The 24,938-nt window shown below is 35.8% G+C and overlaps 1 protein-coding gene and 1 long non-coding RNA gene across 2 annotated transcripts in view; one reads left to right on the top strand and one right to left on the bottom strand.

The window, feature by feature from the left end:
* FAM171B (family with sequence similarity 171 member B) overlaps nt 1-24,938 on the bottom strand; it is a 73,904-nt gene that overhangs the window by 4,671 nt on the left and 44,295 nt on the right. Inside the window, exons 2-7 of the mRNA XM_055289957.2 lie at nt 20,613-20,846; nt 17,524-17,616; nt 13,873-14,031; nt 9,904-10,074; nt 7,188-7,304; nt 21-144 (exon numbers count right to left, since the gene is read on the bottom strand). Coding sequence (XP_055145932.2) covers nt 21-144; nt 7,188-7,304; nt 9,904-10,074; nt 13,873-14,031; nt 17,524-17,616; nt 20,613-20,846 — 898 coding nt within the window. The remainder of the gene's footprint in view (nt 1-20; nt 145-7,187; nt 7,305-9,903; nt 10,075-13,872; nt 14,032-17,523; nt 17,617-20,612; nt 20,847-24,938) is intronic.
* LOC134737462 (uncharacterized) lies at nt 4,490-19,395 on the top strand. The gene is made up of 4 exons (XR_010122387.1): nt 4,490-4,866; nt 7,194-7,312; nt 12,586-12,670; nt 19,265-19,395. It is a non-coding gene; the product is annotated as an uncharacterized lncRNA (long non-coding RNA).

Here is a 24,938-nt window from a genome sequence, read left to right as displayed (position 1 = left end):
GTTTATAGCCATTTTCTTACCTGCAATAACAAAGTAGTACAGCAAAAAATCCAATGACAATGACTATTGTTCCTCCTAATATGGCTGTAAGAAACACTGTGTGGTAGGCAGTTATGTCCTTGGAATCTTCATTTATACCTGAACCTACATGGTTCAATATAAACAAAGAGAAAATGTTATTTTACATCAAATTCTCAACTATGTCACATCCTGGGTGAGGCAAATTCAGTAAGTATACACACTTTTATTTGTTTGCTCCCCTCCTATGACAGATTTCCCTATGGGTGAAGTATACCTTCCCTACACTTTGGCTTAATTGACTGACTTGCTTTAACCAATGAAATGTGAGCATATTAAATGAGTTTGCATGGTGTGGCTCTGCCGTCTTGCTCAAGACTTCTAATATGTGAATAGCATATCCCAGAGAGTTGTTATTCCTTCAACCTGGGGTCTAGAATGAGAATATCTGTTGAACTGAACGAAGCCAAGTCCAACAGCACAGCAGACAACCTGATACACTCATGAAATGTAAGTAGCAAATAAGTGTTTGATACTGTTAGCCACCAAGACAGCAGGGTTGTTTGTTACTGCAGCAATGGATATGACAGAAGATGCTGAGATGCAAAAGCCATAAAAAGCTTAAAACATATGACATTGGCTTCTAGGCCAGGCAGTGAGAAAACTGTTTCAAGAGGCAGTAAAACTGGTGACCCAAGTAACAAAAAAATTGGTAAAATAAACTGGGCGAAAATATTTTTAACTAATTTGAGCTTTGTACAAAGAGATTTTAAGATAGAATGTTGATGATCAGCTGCATTTATTTTTTATCTAGATATTTAATCTTTAAATATTTTAAAGAAAAATTCAAAAAAAGGATTTACCAAATTAAGCAGGGTCTAAAGAAATAGAATCCAAAAATTGTAAGACTTGAAGGATTAAGAGTTGCAGCTCCTTCTACCTGGGCTATAGAGTAAACTGAGCACAACTGACCCACTATCCTCCTGCTATGAGAACATATGTATACGAATGCCATTGTGATAAGCTTTACTGCAGTAAAAGCTGACTAGGATGATTTCAACATAAAAATGAATGCTACTGGTAAAAACATACATATAGACCAATGGAACAGAACAGAGAACCTATAAATAAATTCATACATCTACAGTGAATTCATTTTCAACAAAGGTGCCAAGAACATATATTGGGGAAAGGACAGTCTCTTCAATACATAGTGCTGGGAAAACTTGATATCCTTATGCAGAAGAATGAAACTACGCTGTTATCTCTCACCATATACAAAAATCAAATCAAAATAGATTAAAGACTTAAATCTAAGACCTCAAACTATGAAATCACCAAAAGAAAACATTGAGGAAACTCTCCAATAAATCTTGGCAAAGATTTATTGAGTAATACCCTGCAAGCACAGGCAACCAAAGCAAAAATGGGATAACATCAAAAGCTTCTGTAGAGCAAAGCAAACAGTCAACAAAGAGACGAGATAACCCACAGAATGGGAGAAAATAATAACCAGAATATATAAGGAACTCAACTCAAGAGGAAAAATTCTAATAATCCCATTAAAAAATGAGCAAAAGACTTGAATAGAACATCTCTCAAAAAAAGACAAACAACAAATGGCAAACAGGAATATGAAAAGAGGCTCAACATATTTGATCAGATAACTGCAAATCAAAACTACTATAAGATCATCTTATCCCAGTTCACATGACTTTTATCCGAAAGACAGTCAATAATGAATGCTGGTGAGGATGTAGAGAAAAGGGAACCCTCATACACTGTTGGTGAGGATGTAAATTAATATAGTCACTATGGAGAACAATTAGGATGTTCCTCAAAAAAACAGAGCTACCATATGACCCATCAACCCCACTGCTAGATATATACTCAAAAGAAAGGAACTCAGTTGCCGAGACCACCTTGCTCGGGAAGACACTAACCCAGAAGCGCTAGAGGAGTATCAAAGAGATATCTGCACGCCCATGTTCATTGCAGCACAGTTCACGATAGCCAAGATTTGAAAGTGACTGAAGTGTCTATCAACAGATGAATGGATAAAGGAAATGTGGTATATATACATAATGGAGTACTATTCAACCATAAAAAAGGATGTGATCCTGTCATCTGCAACAACATGAATGGGAGTTGAGGACATTGTGTTAAATGAAATAAGCCAGGCATAGAAAAACAGACTTTGCATGTTCTCAATCCTTTGTGGGAGCTAAACATTAAAACAGCTGCAAATTGAGGGTGGAATGATGGTTTACCAGAGGCTGGGAAGGGTAGTGTGGGGTTGGGGGGAGAGTAGGTATGGTTAGTTAGTTAGAATGAATAAGATCTAGTATTTTCATAGTACAACAGAGTAAACACAGACAATGTACTAATTGTACATTTAAAAATAAAGAGTATAATTAAAACGTTTATAACAAATAAATGCTTCAGGTAATACCCCATTTATGTTGAAGTGATTATTATGCATTATTATGCACTGTATGCCTGTATCAAAATAGCTCATGTACCCCAGAAATATAAACACCTATCATGTACCCATAAAGATAACAAATTTAAAAACATGATAAAAATGAATGCTATTGGGCAGCTAATCTTGAGGTAATCTGTTTCAATATCACAAAGACTTCATTGTGCTCAAAAAGGTATATAATAAGTCTACTTATCAGTATCAATTACATTCTAATATGTATTCAGGGAGATAGGGTAAGAAGAGTGAGTGGTGGCGCAACTGGTTTCTGGTCATCTTTACCATGAGAAAACATCCAGCATGAGGCTCCCACCTGCACTGAGCACACTGAAGAAATTGAGGGACCACCACCTCTTTATCTTTCAAATTTTGCACTAATTTGATAAAAGATTTGGAGAAACAGTATTGCAGTTATGCATGTAGACTTTAGAGCCAAAGTGTCTGAATTGGAACTCTCACCTCACCATTTATTTTTATGTAGTCGTGGGAAAGTTTAATTTCTTTCGTGTCTAGTTCCCCTATCTGCAGAGCAGTAACAGTTATATCTAACCCATGTGAGCTGCTGAGGAATAAATGAGTAAATACTTGTGAAACACTGAGACCAGTGCTTGGCTCATGATAAGCACTCAGTTTTAGCTATACCACACTATTGTTGAATGAAGCTTTAAGGTTATATTAAAACGGGCACTCTAATATTGGCCATGATTTCACAGACGGTGACTGATCTATCTTATTTAATAGGCAAACAAGCACAGCACTGTACAATATGAAATTTTGTCAAACAAAAAAGCAATGAGAGTAGCTTTTTGCTGTCTGTAGATTTCTATGAAGGGTTGGTTTGATTATAACTAGGCATAAATGAGTTTGCTTCCAGAATGGAGTAATGCTAACAATGTTCACTCCACAGGAATCCAACAAAACTCACATTTGGAAACAGGATGTTGACATATTGAGTTTGCCCCAAATCCTATATGTATGGCAGTAGCAAGAGAATGTATCTGTATCCGTGTGCATGTGTGTGCATGCATGTCTAGAAGGAGTTAGGTAGAAAACCATTATTTTCATTCAAGTATATTTAAAATGCACATTTAAAACACTTGTTTATTAAACTCTGTACTCAACCACATACTCTCCTACAGCAATCTGAAAAATTAATCTCTTGCACTTAATTTTTTTCCAAGGAATTCTAGAATTCTATTTAAACTTTAAAAAACAAATTAACCATATTTATAACTAAAGCAGCTCTGCAAACTCTAGCTGATCATAAGAAAATTTTGATTTTATAGTAATACATCCTAAAATGTTTAGGGACATTAAGGATTGTGTCATAATCAACATATATATATTTGGTCTCTGTCCCTAGTTACTGGCACAGAGCTTCTAAAACACTCGGAATTTCCTGAGCAACAGGGAGTCTAGGAGTGTCTTTTGTTCTATTATGTGGTCTTTGACCCTGTTTCCTAACATAGAGCTCCTAAATCCCTTGGAATTTTCTGAGTGTTGGGAGTATCTTTTGTTCTAAAACTTGACTCTGGGCAGGCTCATGCTTGGGGGCTGGTGACCAACAAGCCATGCTTAGAAGCTTGTAGCTTTCAGCACCACCCCTCATACTCCAGGAAGGAGAATGGCTGGAGATTAAGTTAATAATTGATCATGCCTGCACGAGGAAGCCTCCATCAACATTCCTCAAGTATAGGGTTTGTAAAGCCTCCAGGTTGATGAACACATCCCTGGGCCAGAAGGGTGATATACCTCAACTCTATGGGGGAAAAAGCTCCTGTACACAGGGCCTTTACAGACCTTGCCCTATGTACCTCTTCATCTGCTCTTTATCCGTATCCTTTATTACAAGCTGGTAAGTGTAAGTAAGTGTTCCCCTGATTTCTGTGAGCCATCATAGCAAATTATCAAACCTGAGGAGAGAATTGTGCAAACCCCCCATTTGAAGCCAAATCAGATGGTATGGGTAAACTGAGAACCTGCTGCTTGCAATGAGCACCTGAAATGGGGGCGGTCCTATGGGATTAAACCCTTAACCTGAGGGGTCTGATGCTAACTGTAGGTAGATAATGTCAGGATTGAATTGAATTATAGGATATAATCAACGTCCACTGAAAATTGGAGAATTGGTTGGTGTGTGGAAAGGCCATGTGGAGACATCTTGAGAAAGTGGCCATCTAGAAGCCAGGAAGAGGCCTCACCAACCCTGACAGCACCTTGACCTTGGACAGTACCCTCCAGACTGTGAAAACATAAATTTCTGTTAATAGCCAGTTACTACTCTGCAGTTATTTTGTTATGGCCACCTGAGAAGACTAACACAATATCCAATTCTCCCAATTTAAAAACAAGAAAACTAATGCTCAGTAAGTACCTATTTCAAGCTCACTCAGCCAATTACAAAGTAAGGGCTATCATCAAGTTATCCATACTTCTAATGTAGTATTCCTTTGACTGACAGGCTTGCAGAATAAATTCTTCAAAAGCATCACTAGAAGGTCTGTAATTCAAACTAAACAAGAATCTCATACTTTTATTTTAGTACTCATCCAAACAACATCTTTTCCAACAAATAATCTGGAACAGAACTTCCATGTGGTTTTAGAAAATAATTTTGGCTTTTGTAATTCATAATGCTGTCTTATATAATTCAGTTATTTTAGAATATTTTTAGTGTAAGTACATTTCTCTATAAAACTGAAATGCTCGTTATTTTTATTAAAAGTGAAATGAGTTGTATGAAATTAAATATTGTTTTTCATCAATATTTCATTATAGTTGCAAATATAGAATGGGATAAGGCCAGACAGCTGGCAAGATTGTATGACATTTTGCATCATGAAAAGCAAAAGTAACCACCCTCTGGTTTCTGAATAAATAATCCTATAAGCACTAAGTTCAAATAGAAATAAAAATAACATTTCTCTTGATTACATATGGCTAATTAGTCCCAGCTTCTTAAGAGGCTGAGGTGGGAGGATCCAGAATTTGAGCCCAGCCTGAGCAGGCAACACAGCAAGACCCAAACAAAAAAGAAAATTCAAACTTGCCAACACAGAATGAAAATAAAAATCAAACTTGATTTTAAAAACTAGAGAAAACCGATAGCCTTCAAAATAATAGACAGTCATAATAATGTTAGATGACAAAATGCTGCAGATAAACATATGTAAAATGTCATCCATGTTCTGGATCAGGGTAAGTACTAGGACTATTCCTAATCAGTATGAAATACCCAGGTAGCAACTACCCCTCAGCTGTGAGCCAAAACACTTGAAAAACCAAAAGAATTATCTCTGAAAAATGACTGAAGATTATGATATACATGCATTCAACTTTTACTCTAAAATCTTCACTAAAATAACACTAAATGTTTTGCTTTGTTTTTATTCTGTAAAAACACAAACCTACAGGAATAAAGGAAAATAAGCTATCATAATTGACTCACCAAGGCTGGTGGTAGGGAAAGCCAAGAAGCAATTTGATTTATGCCAACACATACTGAAAAGGCCCAGGAAGTGGTAGCAGGCTGACAGTGCAACCAGTCTAGACTACCGCAGGTTGGAGAATTTTTCTTTTTTCAAAATTTAATGGCTAAAATATGCAATGTTTGAATATTTTGAGGAATGTACACAACTTGAGATCAATGTAGGGTTTCCTGAGGTACAAATTATCTAGATAATTTGACAACATGTTAAATATAAGGAAATAAAATGCTCATTTTTCCTAGAATATGAACAGATCTTCCCTAGTGGACAATTCATGGTTTTGCTCCCCAGCCTCCGTCTTTCTTCTATTCAAAATGTCAGACCAATTTTCACTTAGTACAGGGGTGTCCAATCTTTTGGCTGCCTTGGGCCACACATAAAATACATTGGTAGCTCATGAGCTCAAAAAAAAAATCACAAAAAACCTCAATGTTTTTAGGAAATTTACAAATTTGTGTTGGGTCTCATTCAAAGCTGGCTGTGGGCTGGGGGTTGGACAAGCTTGATTTAATACATCCTCAGTCTTTTCTTGAATGATAGTGTCTGCAGACTTCCGAGAGCCCTTCCTCTCCTCCTCAATCCCCACCAAGTAACATGTGTGCTCGAGACCCAAAAGTGGGCCAATGGGATGATCATTCTTCAGCCCTGGAATGATCAGGAACAGTATAAGAAGAATACTGGAAAGGGGTTAGAGCCAGCCACCACACAGCAGCAACGTGGCAAAGGTAGTCAAACAGGCCTGCTAACTAGGCCATCTGGCACAGCAAGGAGTCCTGCCTTTTAGCATCTGGTTCTTCAGCCATTCCTAGGATCCTATGAACTCCCTACATCCTTCTAATATAGTGTGTTTTTAAATTAGTCAAATTAGTCAAAATCTTTTTCTGTTGCTTGCAACCAAAAGCTCTAACTGATTCGGGCAGAATTTATTCATAAAAAAAAGTAAACTAAGAAAATACTTGATTTGAACAAACTTCATTCTTCACAGATTCATCAGATATAACTATAAGAGACCTTAGAGTTCATGGAGCTTAATCTTATACACATGAAAAAAAAAAAAAGTAAGCTGAGATCAAGTTCCCTTCCCATTGTCATACAGCTGGTAAGTGGCAATGCTTAGAATAAAACTGATGTCTGCTGCTATCCATTCCAGCAAGACTGTTTGGATTACATGTTTTAATTACTTTCATTTTTTACAATACCTCTAGTTCCTGGAAGTGGAGCTGCTATCCAGTAGCCCAAATGTGGTGCATCATATGTCCAGATTAAATGATTGTTATGTTCCTTGACCATTCCCCGACCATGATTTACCCAAGCACCTAAAAAGGTATGTAAAAAATACTAGTTACAGTTATATCTTAAGAACTGATGGTCATGCATAGAATACATTATGGGACTTTTTCAAAGATTATGAAAACTGTGGCAATATATTATCATAGGCTAATATATATCATATCATATTATAATATAGTATATACTATAATAGAATAATTAGAATGACTTGTTGTGACCAAAAAACACTGTAAATAAACTAAGGATGGCCAGGAGAGGTGGCTCAAGCTGGTAATCCCAGCACTTTCGGAGGCCAAGGCAGGCAGATCACAAGGTCAGGTGTTCAAGACCAGTCTGGCCAACATGGTGAAACCCTGTCTCTATTAAAAACACAAAAATTATCAATTATGACACCTATTATTGTAATGGGTACTGAAAGAAACTCACCTTAGAATCAGACCTTCAAATAAGTGGATCATGAAGCCTTAATCATGGAATTCATGAAAAACTTATCAATTTTGTGAGTTTTAAAATTAAAAAGTACTAAATTTTCACATTTCTTGATATTAATACATGTTTTTGGCATACCAATTAAGAACTGTCATTCCAAAAAAGTTGTCATTTTATATTAAAACAAAATAGTTATTAAAAAAACACAAAAATTAGCCAGGCATGGTGGCACATGCCTGTAATCCCACATACTCAGGAGGCTGAGGCAGGAGAATTGCTTGAGCCTGGGAAATGGAGGTTGCAGTGAGCTGAGAGTGCGCCACTGCACTCCAGCCTGGGTGACAGAGCAAGACTCTGTCTCGAAAAAAAAATAATAATAAAATAAACTAAGGACATAGACATACTTAGAAAAATCATGACTCTCCGGATCCTATTTAAACTGTGCATATTAAGATAGCTCTTATCTGATACTCTGATTAAATATACTGTTTTATGGCCTTAATTTTTTACTAAATATTGTTTTGGTCTAGTACTGTTGGTATTGTTCTTATAGAACTAGATCTTCTAAACTTTCAATAAATGTTACCTCATCCAGTAAAATTTGCTGTCAAAAGAAAAAAGAATTCAGTAAAACCTGTACATTTTATAAGTTTTATTTATAAATGGCATAACAAAGCTATTTGAGTTTGGTGTATATTTGTATTATGGTTTATTGATTTATTATAGTGAATTATCTACAATATGTAAAAAAGTAATAAGGTAGAGAAACTTGAAAATGAGAATAATTTAATCTATTGCTTTTAAATAGTCCACAAGTGTTACATCAGTGATAAATCAATTCAAAAAATGTTGTCACTGAAAGGTACATTAGAGATAAATGCCTTGGCCAGAAAGAACAATCAGCAACTAGGACTCAAACAACAGATATTCTTTTTTTAAGTGCCTTAACACAACTTCCTTATTCAACAAATCAGGAAACTGAGGCCCAAATAAGTTAAATGACTTATTCCAAATAGTGCTGCTGGTAAACAGACTAGACTCTAAATCTTAGAGTTCTTAATCTAATGATTTGAGTAGTATACTATCATGGTAATATAGTTTCCACACTTTCTTTAAAACATAGATATATTACTGCTTATATTCTCTATAGTGAAAACTTATGTTTTGGGGGCCTTATTACCTACAGGAAATCCTGTTTCAAGTTCTGAGGATCTATTGTGCCCTATTCTCAGTCAACATGATTAGTTTAGGGTTCCATCCAGCTTCAACATGTGACCTGAAGTCTAAATAAATCTGTGCATTCAATTTGCAGGTCACAAAGACAGGTTCTAAGATGGGAATGCAGTGAGTCCAAGGGCTTCTGCTATATATAGCTCCTAAGAAAATTTCTCTACTGGCCTTCAACCTGGCAAAGTATAACGTTAGAGCACCTACAGCCTTCTTGTCAGTCTAAAGGGAAATCCTATCCTAGAAAGGTGCTAATACAGAGCAAACAGATGAGAGTGAAGGAGCAGAGACACCAAGCCCAAGCCCTGTGAAACTATCTAGACTGTAGCATGACTCACCCAAGGAAGTCCTACCTCTAAACTTTTCAGTTGTGGGCTGATCATTTTCCTTTTTCTTTCTTTTTTTGGTAACTTACACTCTTACCTTATTTACATGGGAACCCATGAACAAAAACAAAGGGAAGCTAAGGATGAAAATATACATATATTTCCAGCTGCTATTTAGGAGGTGAAACACAGAAAACAAAACTAGTATCTAAGGGGTTTCTTTGGAAAAACAATTTTTCTATCTCTTAATAACATAATGTTATTTATTTTCATGAAACTAGCATACATTTCCCAATTGCCTTAAACCATGCTTTTAGATAGGTATTACGAGCTTATCAAAACAAAAACAAACTTCTAAGAAGAGAGATAACTTAAAAAAATTATTTCTACCTCAAAATGGTGGTGCTACGAAAAGGTAAGGGAATGAATAAATAATGCTATTTTTTGACATGTGTATTCCCATCATTTCCCCAATGGTTGTATTATACTAATCAAAGTGAAGTCAATTTTGGTCACTAACAAATACATTTGTGATGTTACTAAAAAACTAGAGCTGTATCAAGTTCTAAGATAAAACATCCAGCTAGTCAATTGACAAATATGTAAAATATTCAGAATATTTAATTTAACCTAGCTCACATACCTGTGTTCATATCAAATGTCCAAGCAGGTATGCGATCCCCTGCACTTATATCATTCAGACGTAGAAGAGGAAGAGAAATTTGAATAGGGCCATTGACCTTTAGTTCTTTTCCTCCAGAATATATTTTCACACATATTGCAGCAAGAGGAGACAATTCAATGTTTTCAAAACCTATAAAAGAAGACGGTTTATTAAAATCATATGTAAACAGAGGTGGTAGTTACCTAATTATTATAGGTCTAAAATAGATAACCCTTGGTGAAATAGAGGAACTATTTATTTTAACATCAAATAGATACTGAATACACATTAAGGATTTTTTAAATGTAATTTTAAAATATTGTCTAAATATAGGCTATGCAATGTAACACTGACAAATCAATATGAGCCTAAGTTATCTAAGTCATCTGATGTAAGGGCACTAGAATCCAATTCAATATTTTTATAACTCTAAAAAGCAACAACCAAAGAAACCCCATCTCATTATAGTACCATACTCATAAAGGCTCTATCATACACCATCAATGCAGATGTGGATTTGAAATATCTTGCCCTCTCTTTTCCAAGACCATCTGTTTCAAGGAGTGCTAGAACCCACAGATCCAGCTGCACTTCTTACATAAAAAGCATTCAGATTAAAAGTTGTACTTCTTACATAAAAAGCATTCAGATCAAAAGTACAATTTTTAATGGATAGGTTTGTCAATTAAACGTGAAACAAAATCTCTGTAATATTACTTGATAAAAATTGTCTTAATAATATACTTGATTATTCATACAATTGAAAGAATATAAACTTAGATTTTAAATATAATACTGGACTTCAAAGCTTGAAAAGTAGGAGAAAGGGAGATAACAGAATTGGTTATATTGTTTTGCCTAAGGTTTTAAAGATTTAATTATACAATTTACAATACGCTTTCTTAAATATCAGGAACTATCTATAGATGTCTGTTACTCTGGGTGGAGAGAGGGAGCAGAAAGTGCCTTTCTTTTGCTTTTGAAATATTAGCAATGCCAAACAAAGTTATAATATATACCAGAATATTTATGAAGAATAAAAATATAGATGTTAAAATTACAGTATTTCTACAAATAGATGGAGAAAGTATACTTTTTATCTATTTGCTTTTGGTCTACACTTTTGAATCTTTGGCTTCAAAACTAGAATTTTGTTCATTCATTTAACAAATATTTACAAAGTCCCTACTAGCACCATGCACTCATATGGGCCCCAAAGACACAGTAAATATATAATTTCTGATATTGTCTGCAATACTTTTTTCATAATAATTCCTATCAAATATCCTTTTTTTCCCCCCACCCAAATGTAAGTGCATGATAATCTAGAAAACGAACATAATTAGGTGGTCAAGAAAGGCCTGCTCTCTGAGGAGGGCACATCTGAGCTGCAGCCAAATGGGAAGAACCTTCAAGAACTTTCCAGGCAGAATAAACAAGTCCAAAGCCTCCAAATTAGAAGTGATCTTGGCAGGTGCAGGAAAGAAAGGTGGCCACAGGGCTAGAGGGCAGCAGGGGAGACAAGCAAGAGTGGAGGGCCTTGGCAGCCACAGAAAGATTCCTCATTATCATGACTACTTATCATCTGGAATGGCTTCAGCCATCAAACAGGGCAAGTAGTGGCTTACTGAAAATTTTCAATTAAATATAAGAATTAACTGTACTAAATTACCTGAAAGACTAATATTAAATGAGCAAAGCAGTGCCATATGTATTTTATAGGCTGGTATTGCTGGTAAGTCATCCACTGCAAGCACAAATCAAATGTTATATAAATTGTTAAGTAACTACATCAAACTACTCAGTAAAACCAGTTGGCTGGCTTTCTGAAGTGCCTGCTTCAACCTCACCCCTCAGCTCCGTGCAGTCAGTGGCTTTACAAACTGTTGGAACTGACACACCAGCATTTAAGATAAAGTCAAGTCAGAGGAGAAAAGAATGGTGCAAGGGAAAAAGACTGAAAAAAACAATGAGAAGGAGAACAGAACTTTTATGAAAGGACATTTTTATCCTCACAGAACTCTAGAACTGTGTAATCTAATAGAGTGACCACTAGCTGCATGTGGCTATTTAAATTAAGTTTCTCAGTGCACTGGTCATGTTTCAAGAGCACAACAGCCACATGTTGGACAGAGAAGAATATTTCCATTTGGCAGCACTGCTCTAGAACTTTTAAAATGATAGCAGCATTCTCAGGATAATCAAAACTTTTAATGAATACTCTCAAAAGTAGGTAATAGAGTGTTGGGGAACAGAGTTCATTCTGACCCTTTCCCACTGAATCTAGTGAGTCTTGTCCATGAACATCCTCCAGCGCCATGAGCTTCATTTGTGATAGTGTGTACAGATACCATTCTAGTAAATGCTTTTATTTACAGCATCCTGTAGGTTACATCTGGAAAATCTTGGCAGATGTCTTAGTTTGGCTTCCTCAAGCAGCAGATCCTGAGATAATAATTTGAGTGCAAATAGTTTATTTGGTAGGTAATCCCAGGAAGCACCTATCACTAAGCGTAATTCAGCAGGAAGGAAGGGAGCCAATATAGGATGTGTTAACAAGCAGGTTATCACTGTGGTAACTCCAGCTCAGTTCCACTGGGGACACACACTGGCTCAGAGTTGTCCTAACCACACCAACTCTTGTCTGTCATTGGTTGACAGCTTGCCCCATGTGATGGCCAAGTCTGCTTCTTGGAACCAAGGAATGCCCTCAGGCAGTCACAGATGTGTGCAGCAGGAAAAGCAGGTTTGTAACAGAAGAATAAGTGTCATCTGGCTGGGGCACTGATAGCATCAATTCCAACAGGCAAAACAAAACAAAACTCTATCTAACCAAAATACTTATTTCATGTTATCACTCATTGCTGGGTGTTCCTCAAATGAAATGAACAAAATATCTGAAAAAAAAAAAGAAACTATCAGAATTATAGACTGTTTGAGGTGATTTTTAAACAGTGGATTTTCAGTTAGGTTACAATGAGTGGTAAAAATGGTAGAACAGGCCTGGCGAGGCGGCTCATGCCTGTGATCCCAGCACCTTGGGAGGCTGAGGCAGGCGGATTGTTGAGCACAGGAGTTAAAGACCAGCCTAGGCAACATGGCAAAACCCCATCCCTACAAAAAATAAAAAAAAAATTAGCTGGGTGTGGTGGTGCATGCCTGTAGTCCCAGCTACTTGGGAGGCTTAGGTAGGAAGATCACTCGAACCTGGGTGATTAAGGCTGCAGTGAACCAAAATCATGCCACTGCACTCCAGCTTGGGAAACAGAGCAAGACCCTGTCTCCAAAGAAAAAAAAAATGGTAGAACAAGTGTGGATGTACAGAGGGAAATGATGTTTTTAAAGGGTTTATTTATGAATGTATTTTTAAATATAAAATTCCACTGTTCCACTAACTTTTATATTATGACAGCCTTATAGAAATATATGAGTGCTGTTGACTCTGGAATACATATATTTTCAATATTTATATTTTGCACAGAGAATAGCAGATATTTACAATAGCTTACTCCAATCTATAAACTTTTTTCTATCTCAATTATTGACACTTCTCATCAGTTGGATAAAAATGAATAGGTCAAATTATGAAAAAAATACAAAATGAATTTTAATTTTTAAATGTATTAAATTTTCAAAGCTATACAATAATCATAACTATTTTCTATACCTTACCTGCTTTGGATCAAATAAAATTTAATAAATTTAAAAGAAATAAAAATTTCCATACATTTGAAATAATGTATGTTGAATTTTTCTTTCATTGAATAATATATATTTCATTAAAGGGAATTTTTTATTATATACATTTTAATAACTAGATTTATGTCTCAAATGATGTGTATTATCCATAGCTTATATATTATAAGCTATTATAAATAACTAAATATTTGATGAAAGATTTGTGTACTAATGTTTCTTATAACTTATTATGCAAAAAGTAGATAATACCTGGTTTATTGAGAGTAATTCCAGTTGTATGCAGAAAATTGTCCACTTTCAAAAACTGTTGTAGAACTGTAAGATAGCCGGTAACATTGCTAATATGATGGTTGTCAGGAAGTTTAATTAAGGCTTTTGAAAACTGAACACTTGGTTGAGATTTGGCATCTGGAAAAAAGGAAACCTCATTAACAAAGAGATAAAGGCATGTTAAGCATGGCCGCATTGGTCAGGACGTTTTACTTTAAAAGAGGCAATTATAATTATTGCTAAACATCATTAGCATCTTCTCATGTAATTATTTTAAATGCAGAACTAAGAAATTTTCCTTTCTTTAGATGACACAAGGCACCTTTGCACTGATTGATTCTGCTGCCCAGAATTTCCTCACCCTTTTCTTTCCACTCTAGGGAACCCCACACTGACCATTTTTAGCCCATGTGTTTCACTTGGGGTCTCATTTCTGTAACAGTAGTGGAGTTGATGGTGCATGCCAGAATGGGCTGAAACCAATTAAAAGCATCTCATTCTCTTGGCCACAGTGATTTATTCAATGATGGGCCCTGTCCCAAGCACAGTTAATGAGATGTAATGTGTGTTTTGCTTGGACTGGATTTTATGTGAGCAGGTACACATCCAGGGTTGTAACAGCCATCTTGCAATCAAAAATTAAAGCTTGTTTAAAAATCGAGGCAGCATTAAAGAGTGGAGAGTTGAGAAATTGAGAACCAGTTTTCAATTATTTCTACTGAAGTCCTGATTGAGCCATGTCTAAAGTTCGTCCTATTCCTACACTTAACACCTATAAGAGAAATAAATAAATGCTTCTTTTGGGCTTAAGCTAGATTAGGACTGGGTTTTCAGTAACTTGCAACAGAAAAGTGTCTCTGATGATATTCAGTCACATACTTAAGTGGGTAAGTTTATCGGTTAACTAACCATGCATTAAAAGTCTTTCAAATGCCAGGTACTCAATTTGTAAATATCTCAGTAACTGAATTTTTCCTAAGTATAAACATCTCAGTATCTTCTAACATTATTTATCAAGTGAGAATTCAGTGACAATATTGATATTTCTGTAATCAACAGATTTTGAATTTAATAATTCAAAGATCAACTCTTACACCTGAAAATTATCAGAAACATCAGCTTTTGCTTTGAACTTTATAGGAAGGTCACTGATGAAGACAGAAGCAATCAGTTAAATTATTAGCATAGAAAAGACATCAGTTTTTAAAAGAGCTACATGACAAAGTATAAATGAAACAATGTAAGACTTCTCAGTTTATAGTTTTTGTGTGTGTGTGAAGCTAGAAAAATAATACCTGGAAAACAGTTAAGAAAAGTAACATAATTATATGCTGTTTGGTTGTTGAGGATACAATCTAAAGCCTTCTGATCACTCACAGGTACTACCTACGACTTGCTCTTTTAAAATATGTGGCTTAATTATTTTGAAGACCACATTTCTTACAACTGAATACATGCACACTAAGCAAAATGTCTAGCTGAGCTTCTGTAAGGTTTTGTACGTTCCTAAATTTTCTAGTTTCTCCTTTTGCCATAAATACATAAACACACAGGCTTAATTTCCACTGTACAAACCTAATGAAACATGTTATGGAAGTTCAGCAGTAAGGATATGTATTTTTTACAGAAAGATTTAACATCATTATGAAACAGTCATACTTTCCTGCCTGGCCTTACAAATGGGTCACCTTTTAGGATAATGAGACAGTAAAAGGAAGTGATCTGAGAATTCAAGAGGACTCACAGTGTTCACATGGAAACCTGCCAAGGCATGGCCAGTACTTTCCAGACAAATGAGTGCTTACCATTGCTTGGTACAGTGGCAAAGGTTTGGTACGGGACGTGGTCACACAGATCCATTTCATGTATTCCAGCATAAACTATGATTTTTAATTGGGTTTGAAGATGCCAGTAAGGGGTAGAGATGCATCAAAACAAACACTGAAGAGGGACTGTGAAGAAGCTAATTTCATTAAGGCCCCAACAGCATTAAACAGAGCCTCTCTGTATACTTGTGATTCTTATTTACTTTCCATTCTTTCACACACGGCTCCACATCCACCATTCTGCCATACACAGCAAAAATTACTAGCTCAAAATTCTGGCAAGGCCAGGTATGGTAGCTCCCAGCACTTTGGGAGGCTGAGATGGGTGGATCACTTGCGGTCAGGAGTTTGAGACTAGCCTGGCCAACATGGTGAAACTCCATCTCTACAAAAAATAAAAAATTAGCCAGGCATGGTGGTACATGACTGTGGTCTCAGCTACTTGGGAGGCTGAGGTGGAAGGATCACTTGAGTCCAGGAGGTAGAAGTTGTAGCAGTGCACTCCAGCCTGGGTGATAGAGCCAGACACTGTCTCAAAAAAAAAAAAAAAAAAAAAAAAGTGCTGGTCAGGTGCCTATAATCCTAGCACTTTGGGAGGCTGAGGCAAGTGGATCACCAGAGGTCAGGAGTTCAAGACCACGCTGACCAATATGGAGAAACCCCATCTCTATTAAAAATACAAAATTAGCTGGGTGTGGTGGCGCATGCCTGTAATCCCAGCTACTTGGGAGGCTGAGGCAAGAGAATCACTTGAACCTGGGAGGCAGCGGTTGCAGTGAGCTGAGATCGTGCCATTGTACTCCAGCCTGGGCAACAAGAGCAAAACTCCATCTCAAAGAAAAAAAAAATCTGGCAACTGACTTGGTATTTCAAATGTCTTGGTATTTCATAAGTAAGAGATTCTACAGCCTCACTCAGTAAATTGCTTCAAGATTCATCAAGCCCTAGTTTATTTTTTTCCCAAATAATAGTAAATTTTCTGGTTGAATACTTTAGGAATAGAGAAGACAGCATCTAAAAATGAAAAGAACTTTCACAGAGAGTTCTTTTTACCATGACGCTCTTACTGGACTCTACCTTGAGGGCTTTCTCACTTTATCAGTCATTCCTGTTACACTTTAGACCTAAACATTAATTTACCAATACAAAACAAACAAGCAAATTGTTGTCATTTATAGAGGTTTCCTAGAATATGCAATAAAAGAGTCATAGAATTCTGAGGTTTCTAAGGCATGCGGGGAGTTAGGATGAAACAATCATCTTCATGGTTGGTAAAGCAGAATTGGAGGACACAGTTTGAATCAGTACCCAAAACATGATTTCTGCACCCTTCTCCTTAGGATACACAAGTGAGGCAAATCACATCTACAGAGCAGATACTTAACTACCAAGTCTTAGGCATCTCCCAAAAAGCGACAAATTTAATGCTGGAGGCAGGAAGGAGGCAATCTGTAAATTAGCCCCAAAGGCCTGAACAATATGTGTCCTGCCCTTTCCTCAATTTCTCCCACCATGGAAGCCCCAGTAAGAAATGTGATTTGGAAAGAAGAACAGAAGTTCTCTACAGTGTGCCTATTTGAGGGGCTACAATAGTAAAGGAAAAAATGACTCCTGCTACACAAAAAACCCACACCATTCATTTGACAGTAAAATAAGTATCAGTTCAGATCAACTTACAGTCAGTGCTAATCATACTGATCAATTTAGATTTTTCTCGTTATAATTCACACTGATTATTAGTGAAGAAGTACAGTTATACGACAATAACTTTAAGTGTTTATTTAGTAAGAAGTATGGTACTTACCAGCTAATTTTCCAGTAATTAAAACAGTGTCTTCAAATAGCCATATATTTGCTTGGCTTTGCGGGAACAGTGAAAGTGTAACTGATGAATATACTGTGAAATATAGCACAATTAGAATATTTTACTTAATGTGAGGGGGAAAAAAAACTAGGACAAATATAGTTCTGTAACAGCAAGTCTCAAAAAGTGTGTGTGGGCAGGGAAACAAATATTTGATGGGAAGAGCAATTCAAAACAAAGGAAGAATGGATGTAAAATACGATGGAGGAAAAGTCACAAAGTGAGAAGAAAACATTGGTTATCACTATTTATTTTACTAATCTTTTCTATTTGATAGTAGTAGTCTATACCAAGGTGATGAATGATGTTCTGTAACCCCAGATATAAATGATCAAGTTAAATGCTTGAATAACCCCCTGATATATTTTCTCTAATTGTTACTTATTAAGATTTTTTTAAATTTTTTTTTCTTGGCTCCATGATTCAAGCTTCTCTAGATATAAACTATATCCACTTTTCATTTTTACCATCCCACATAAGAACACAATGCTCTTCTGCACACGGTGTGGTTTGCCAAAAGGATCCCAAGTTGGCAGAGAAGGAAACAATTTAATGCACAAAATGATTCAAAGGCAACCTTTAGTAGTAATGCAGGATGGAGGTGAACCTGCCTACAAACATAGGCACCTGAACTACCTGTTGGGATGAGTTAAGTGCAGATTACCTGAAAGATATTATTTCAAGATTGGAGCAAGAAGCTGGGACAAAAGACCATTTTATAAGCAAGATCAAATCAAACTTATCAATCCTTCAAAAGAAAAATCAGTTTTGAGGAGTTCTCAATTCTCCAAAAGAAAAATCAGTTTTGAGGAGTTCCCAAAGCACGAGTTCTCATTTGATATCTTTCCTGTATGCTGTGTATTTAAAATTAATAGAAATAGCATGGCATCCTCAGATCTTTTAAGAGAAAACACAGTTGCATGGAAATACTTTTATTTGAGATATTTCAAAGAATTTAAAGAAAATATGGAAAAAAGTAAAACACAAAGTATACAATGATGGGTGGAGTTAAAATGAAATATACTTTTCTTCTTTCATAGGAAAAGAGAACTACCAAATAAAAATGTAATTTCAATTACAGAATACATTAACATTTAGACTGATTAATGCATTAAATTGGAGAGGTGGGAGGGTCACAGTTTGAACCTCAAGGTGATTATTCCATATTTGGATACTTTCTCAGTCACACCTCTATTAAACATGAGGAGAATCTTTCTGAACCTCAAACACAGTCAGATTTCTTTTCATGTGAAAATTGTTTCCTATTATAAATGGGATGTAATACCCACTGTGAAAAACTTGAACACAGAAAATAAGATGAAAGTGATGATCACTGCAATACCACCACAGGAACAATCATTAATAATATTTTATTATAGCTCTTTGTTGGGTATTCCTGTGATTTTTTAAAATAGTTAATTATGATATTGTATACAGAATACTATTACCCTGCCTTTTTCATTTAATAACATAAGTATTTCTCTCAAAAGATACTTTTCATAACATTTTTAACTCACATATTTCATTTATTAAGGTATCAGGATTCACTTATTTACTGCATTAATCCCATAGATTTATAATGCTTCCATTCACTATTATTACAAAAATATTGCATCAGCTTCCTGGTGCATGAATGCCTGTCCACTGTATTTAATATTTTAACATACTTTTATTTGTGCAGATTCATAAAGTGGAATACTGGGTCAAAGTTTATGAAGATTTTGAAGACTTTGACACATACATTTCAAAAATTGTTATCCAGGTAATTTTGCCAGTTTGTATTTCTACCAAGAATGTTTGAGAATGCTGATCCTATCTTGTTTGACAATATTAAAGATAATCATTTAACAACATTTTTAAGGTAAAAAAATCTAAGTGTGTATTTCTTTGGTGTACTGATGTTAGATTATTAAAGCATGTTGTCATATTTACTAACCATTTGTATTTCCTGTTTTGAAAATTGATAGCCCATGATTTTGTCCATTTACCTTATTTAGTTAGGGTCTTGGCATTTTCTTATTGATTTGTATGAATTCTTTACATATTAAGGACTTTATGCCTTACTGTTTCAAATATTTTTCCAACCTGTTGCTTTTTATGTTTATGACATACAGGAGTTTATTAAAATAATATGTTCGTATATAGCTTATGGCATCTTTTGTTGCTTTTAAGTTTAAACAGACCATCCTAACTGAAAGGTCAGATAGTTTATATTCTTATATTTAATATAATTATTTTCCACATTTGATCTAAGCAATATATTTTCACATATGGATCCAATTAATTTATTCCAAATAGTTAACCAAAATATATCTATAATGTAATGACTATGCAACCTTTTCTCAATGATTTCTAATGGCATCTTATCATAGATAATATTTTATAAATACTAAATGTCCAATTTGTACCATAATACAACTTATAGCATAATATCACTCACTCTTAATTTTGTAGATATATAATATTTTAGTTGTCTGTAATGGCAAATTGCCCCTAGGAGATGTATTTTTAAAAGATTCCCATGTATCTTTACACATTTATTCTTTAAAGATTATTTTTGCCAATTTTTAAAAATAAATCTATAATAATATGTTAGGGAGGTTTCAGATAGTTTACCTGTTGGGACATAAGACCCTTGCTTGCAAGCAGCTTCTCAGAACTAAAACAGGCCCAAGAGAATTTGTTTGCCCTTTCTACCATGTGAGGACACAGAAGATATCATCTATAAACAAAAATGCCCTCACCAGACACAGAATCTGCTGGCACCTTGATCTTAGACTTCCCAGACTCCAGAACTGCAAGAAATAAATTTCTCTTGTTTACAAGCTACCCGGCTTAGGGTAATTCATTATAGCAGCCTGAAAAGACTAAGACAATGTTTTCTTCAAAGTAGCACTCCCTTCTAACCTCCTTATATTGACTTAAGCATTCTCATTTTCAGCTTACCAGAACAAGATATCCCCTAAACAGAGAAAAAAATTCATTTACATTTAGCAAAAACAAACAAAAAAAACTGTTTAAGTGCTTACTTGGCATTCTTCTGGTTTTCCAAGGCAGAGGGGTCAACACGTAGCCATCTTTGTAAGCAATAATAGTTAAACTAAGTCCTAATTTGTAGGGTACTTTTATAAGCACTGCTCCATTGCTTTTAGTTACTGTGGAATTTGTCTTCGTGTAGTTTACAAACACTTCTACAACTGCTTGGCTCAGGTACTGACGACTGATGATGTCATTCACCTGGACTTTCAACATAAATACAGACACTGGAGAGAAAAAGGTACAAATTGCAACATGTTGTATCCTAGAATGCATATGTCATAGTCTTTAAATGTCATTCAACATATCTAAATAACAGTACAAAACTGTTGTTAAACTTAGGAACTACACACAAATACATATAATAATGAAGAATTCATTATTCTTGGTAAAACGAAATAAATTTCAATACAGTTAAGTGCTCCATAACAACATTTCAGTCATTGATGGACCATATATATAATCTTCCAGAAGATTATGATGGCGCTAAAAAATTCCCATTGCCTAGTGACATCATGGCCATCATAGTGTTGCAGTGCAATGTGTTACTCGTGTGCTAATAGTGATACTGGTATAAACAAACCTGTGCTGCCAGTTTTATGAAAGTATAGCATGTATAATTAGGTACAGCATATAAAACTTGATAATAGATTACTATGTTACTGGTTTATGAATTTACTATACTTTTTAATCATTATTTTACAATGCAGTCCATCTACATACAAAAATAAAAGTTAATTGTAAAAAGACTCAGGCAGGTCCTTCAGGAGGTATTCCAAAAAAAATAAAGGCATTGTTATCTTAGGAGATGACACTTCCATGCATGCTGCTGCCCCTGAAGACCTTCCAGTGGGACAAGATGTGGAGGTGGAAGACAATAATATTGACGATCCTGCCCTGTGTAGGCCTGGGCTAATGTTTATATTTGTGTCTTAGTTTAAAAAAAAAAAAGTTTAAAAAGTAAAAAGTAAAACATTTTTTAAATAGAAAAAAGCTTATCAAATAAGGATAGAAAAAAATTGTGTACAGCTGTACAATGTGTTTCTTTTAAGCTAAGTGTTATTACAAAAGAATCAAAAAGTTTAAGTTTATGAACTTATAGTAAGCTAAGGTTAACTTATTGAAGAAAGAAAAATATTTTTTCCTAAATTTAATATAGCCTAAGTATACCACTGTGGAGTGTTTGCAGAGTCTACAGTAGTATACAGTAATGTCCTAGGGCTTCACATTCACACACTCATAGCAACTTCCAGTCCTGCAAGCTGTATTCATGGTAAGTACCCTTTACAAGTGTACTATTTTTTTAAAAAATCTTTTGTATGGTCTTTTTGTTGTGCCTTTTCTATGCTTAGATAAGTTTAGATGCACTGACACGTAAAAATTGTGTTACAGTTGCCTGCAGTATCCAGCACAGTAACATCCTGTACAGACTTGTAGCTTAGGAGCAATAGGCTATACCATATAACCTAGGTGTGCAGTAGGCTATACCATCTAGGTTTGTATAAGTACATTATGATATTCACAAAACAATAAAATCACCTAACAATGCATTTCTCATAGTGTATTGTCATTGTTAAGTTACACATGGCTGTATTTGTTATTAAGGCACAATATTACTCTATTTTTTCCTATCAATTAAAAAAGAAGAAAGGACAGCAGTGAATAATGGGAAGACTGAGGTTTTCTCTTAAGGAAAATACATTTTTATTGTGTTTCACTAAGTCTAGTGCTATCAATAGCAACAGGAGACAGACAAATTCCTAGACAGTCAAAAATAGGTCCCCTTTCGGTGCCAACCTTCAAGCCAAAGAAATCCTGAAACCTGAAAACTGAACTGCCAGTTCTGGACAGAGTCCATGAACAGAGTGAGAACTTCTATCTTTGTCTTACTCTCTGTCTCTCGATTGGTTCCTTTTGGATGATGCCTTTTAACCAACTGAATGTTTCTTTTTCCAAGATGACCCATAGACTATTCTGCATGCACTTCCCCATTCTAAGCCCACAAAAACTCCAGACTCAGCATCACAGATGGCTACCCTGCTTTCAGGGTCCCCTCTCCACTGAGAACTTTCCTTTTGTTGCTCAATAGAATTCTTCTCTGCCCTACTTATTCTCCAGTGTCTGTGTACCTTATTCTTCTTGGGCATGGGACAAGAACCTGGAACTCACCAAACTGCGGGCAGCAGAAACAAACAAGCTGTAACCCTAACTTCTGCCCAATGGGCTGTGGATGGTGGGAATAAAATAGCTGTAACATGCTCCCACTCTCTAAGCTATGGGAGTGGAAAGCTACAACATTTCTGGAAGCTCAGACCTCAGGACTCCCCAAGCAAGAGCTGTAACATCCCTTGGGGCTCTGTGATCACTGGCATCTCTAAATTTTTGGGTGCCACCATGTTCCCCTAGTCTAGATGCCAGCACCCAACACAGAAGCCGCTTGTAGCATGCCCAGTCCAGCCACAGGCTGAGCGTGGAGCCACAGCAGGTGTGGGATCTGAGCAGGCGCAAGCCGAGCGCAGCCTGATGGGCTGTGCAACACCCAGACAGAGGCAGCTGCAGGGATTTCTGGTTGTCACAGCAGCACTGTAGGAATCTTGTAACACTTTCAAGTTACATAGATTTAACACATTCCAAATGTAGTCAAAGTTCTTAGAATTAAATGCCACTACTGCATGGCTAGCTCTTTTATTTTTTTCTGTTGTCTGGAAAGCAGAAGATGTTTTTCAGTGCCAAATATACAAAATATCAAAAATCCTTCTCTAAAATATCAAGAAGTATTATCCATTAGGTATATAAGAAAACAAGGCTGAGCATGATGGCTCATGTCTGTAATCCCAGCACTTTAGGAGGCTAAGGCAGGAGGATTGCTTGAGGCCAGGAGTTCAAGATCAGCCTAGGCAACATAGACCCTATCTCTACAAAAAACTTGAAATTAGCTGGGTGTACTGGCACATGCCAGCTGCTTGGGAAGGTGAGAAGGAAAGATGAGTTAGCCCAGGAGGTCAAGGCTGCAGTGAGCCATGATCGCACCACTGCACTCCAGCCTGGGCAACACAGCATGACCCTGTCTCCTAAAAAAAAAGAAAAGAAACTAACATATGTTGAGGAAAATGAAAACTAAAGCCTGTTTTTACTTAAACCTCTGGTCTTACTCCTTAAGTACAGATCTTGATAACGTCTGCCTAAGAAAGAGCTTGTATCACCATGAAAGTGCCTTTGTAAGCATGTATCACATCTCTGTGAAAGATGCTTTCTCTTCCCCTGTAAACGGGTTCTGGAGTCAGTCACCATCCACCTCTGCCATTCCCTAGACATGTGACCTTGGGTAAGTTAGCTCTCAAAGTCCATTTGCTAATATGTAAAATCGGGAAAATAGTTAGCTACTTTGAGATAATAAAATGAAATAATGTGTCCAGTACAGAGCTTGTGTATCACTTAATGTAACTGGTAATAAAAATTAGTATTCCATGATTAGAGAGCACTTCAAACATTAGAGTACACTGATAAGAAATATAAAGATTATGCTGCAATACATTTGCATAAACCTATTTTTACCCAAAATTTGTATCAAGAACAGCACATCAGATAAAAAATTCTAGTCAATGTTGACTGAGCCTCAATATTGCTATCAAAATGTTGTTATACCTTGTCTGTTCTTTGTTAAACTGGGCCTTAAATTGCTTCTGGATCATAACAAAGACATTTCAAATACAAATACAAATATAACCTTTGTAATAATCACCCAGTCCTAGGGAAGGTTCAACCCACCAAACTAAAAAAAAACAAAACAAAAAGCTCTGATCCCTTCCAGAGTCTAAAACATTAAATGTTATCCAAACACTATTCTTATTCTCTCTCTCTCACACACACACACACACACACACACACACACACACACACAGCCACAAACATATTTCAGTATACCTCCTCATAAAAATTTTAACCATAACAAGAACTAAAATGTGCTGGGGGGTAATGAGCCATGCATTGTGTTAGTTTTTAAGTGCGTTATTCTACTTACTCTTCAAAAAAAAACCTCATTGAAGAGATAATGTTGTTTTCTTTATTTTATACATATTGGTAACTGAGAGTTGTGGAGGATTGAAAATGAACCATGGCTAACCCTCAGTAAATGGAGGAAACAGGACATAAACTCAGGACACCTCTCATCAAAGCTTATGCTTGTAAACCATTGCCCTACATCTGCCTCGTTACTCTCTTAAAAGCAATTATCATCTCAGTTTAGAGTGTGGAGATGGGAAGAATTGATTGAGAAAAGCAAAGAGAAGATTATATCAAATCATACCTTAAAAATGAGG

This window comes from Symphalangus syndactylus, chromosome 8 (genome assembly GCF_028878055.3).
Source record: "Symphalangus syndactylus isolate Jambi chromosome 8, NHGRI_mSymSyn1-v2.1_pri, whole genome shotgun sequence".
NCBI classification, from domain to species: domain Eukaryota; kingdom Metazoa; phylum Chordata; class Mammalia; order Primates; family Hylobatidae; genus Symphalangus; species Symphalangus syndactylus.
This window is presented reverse-complemented; position numbering and strand designations above follow the sequence as displayed.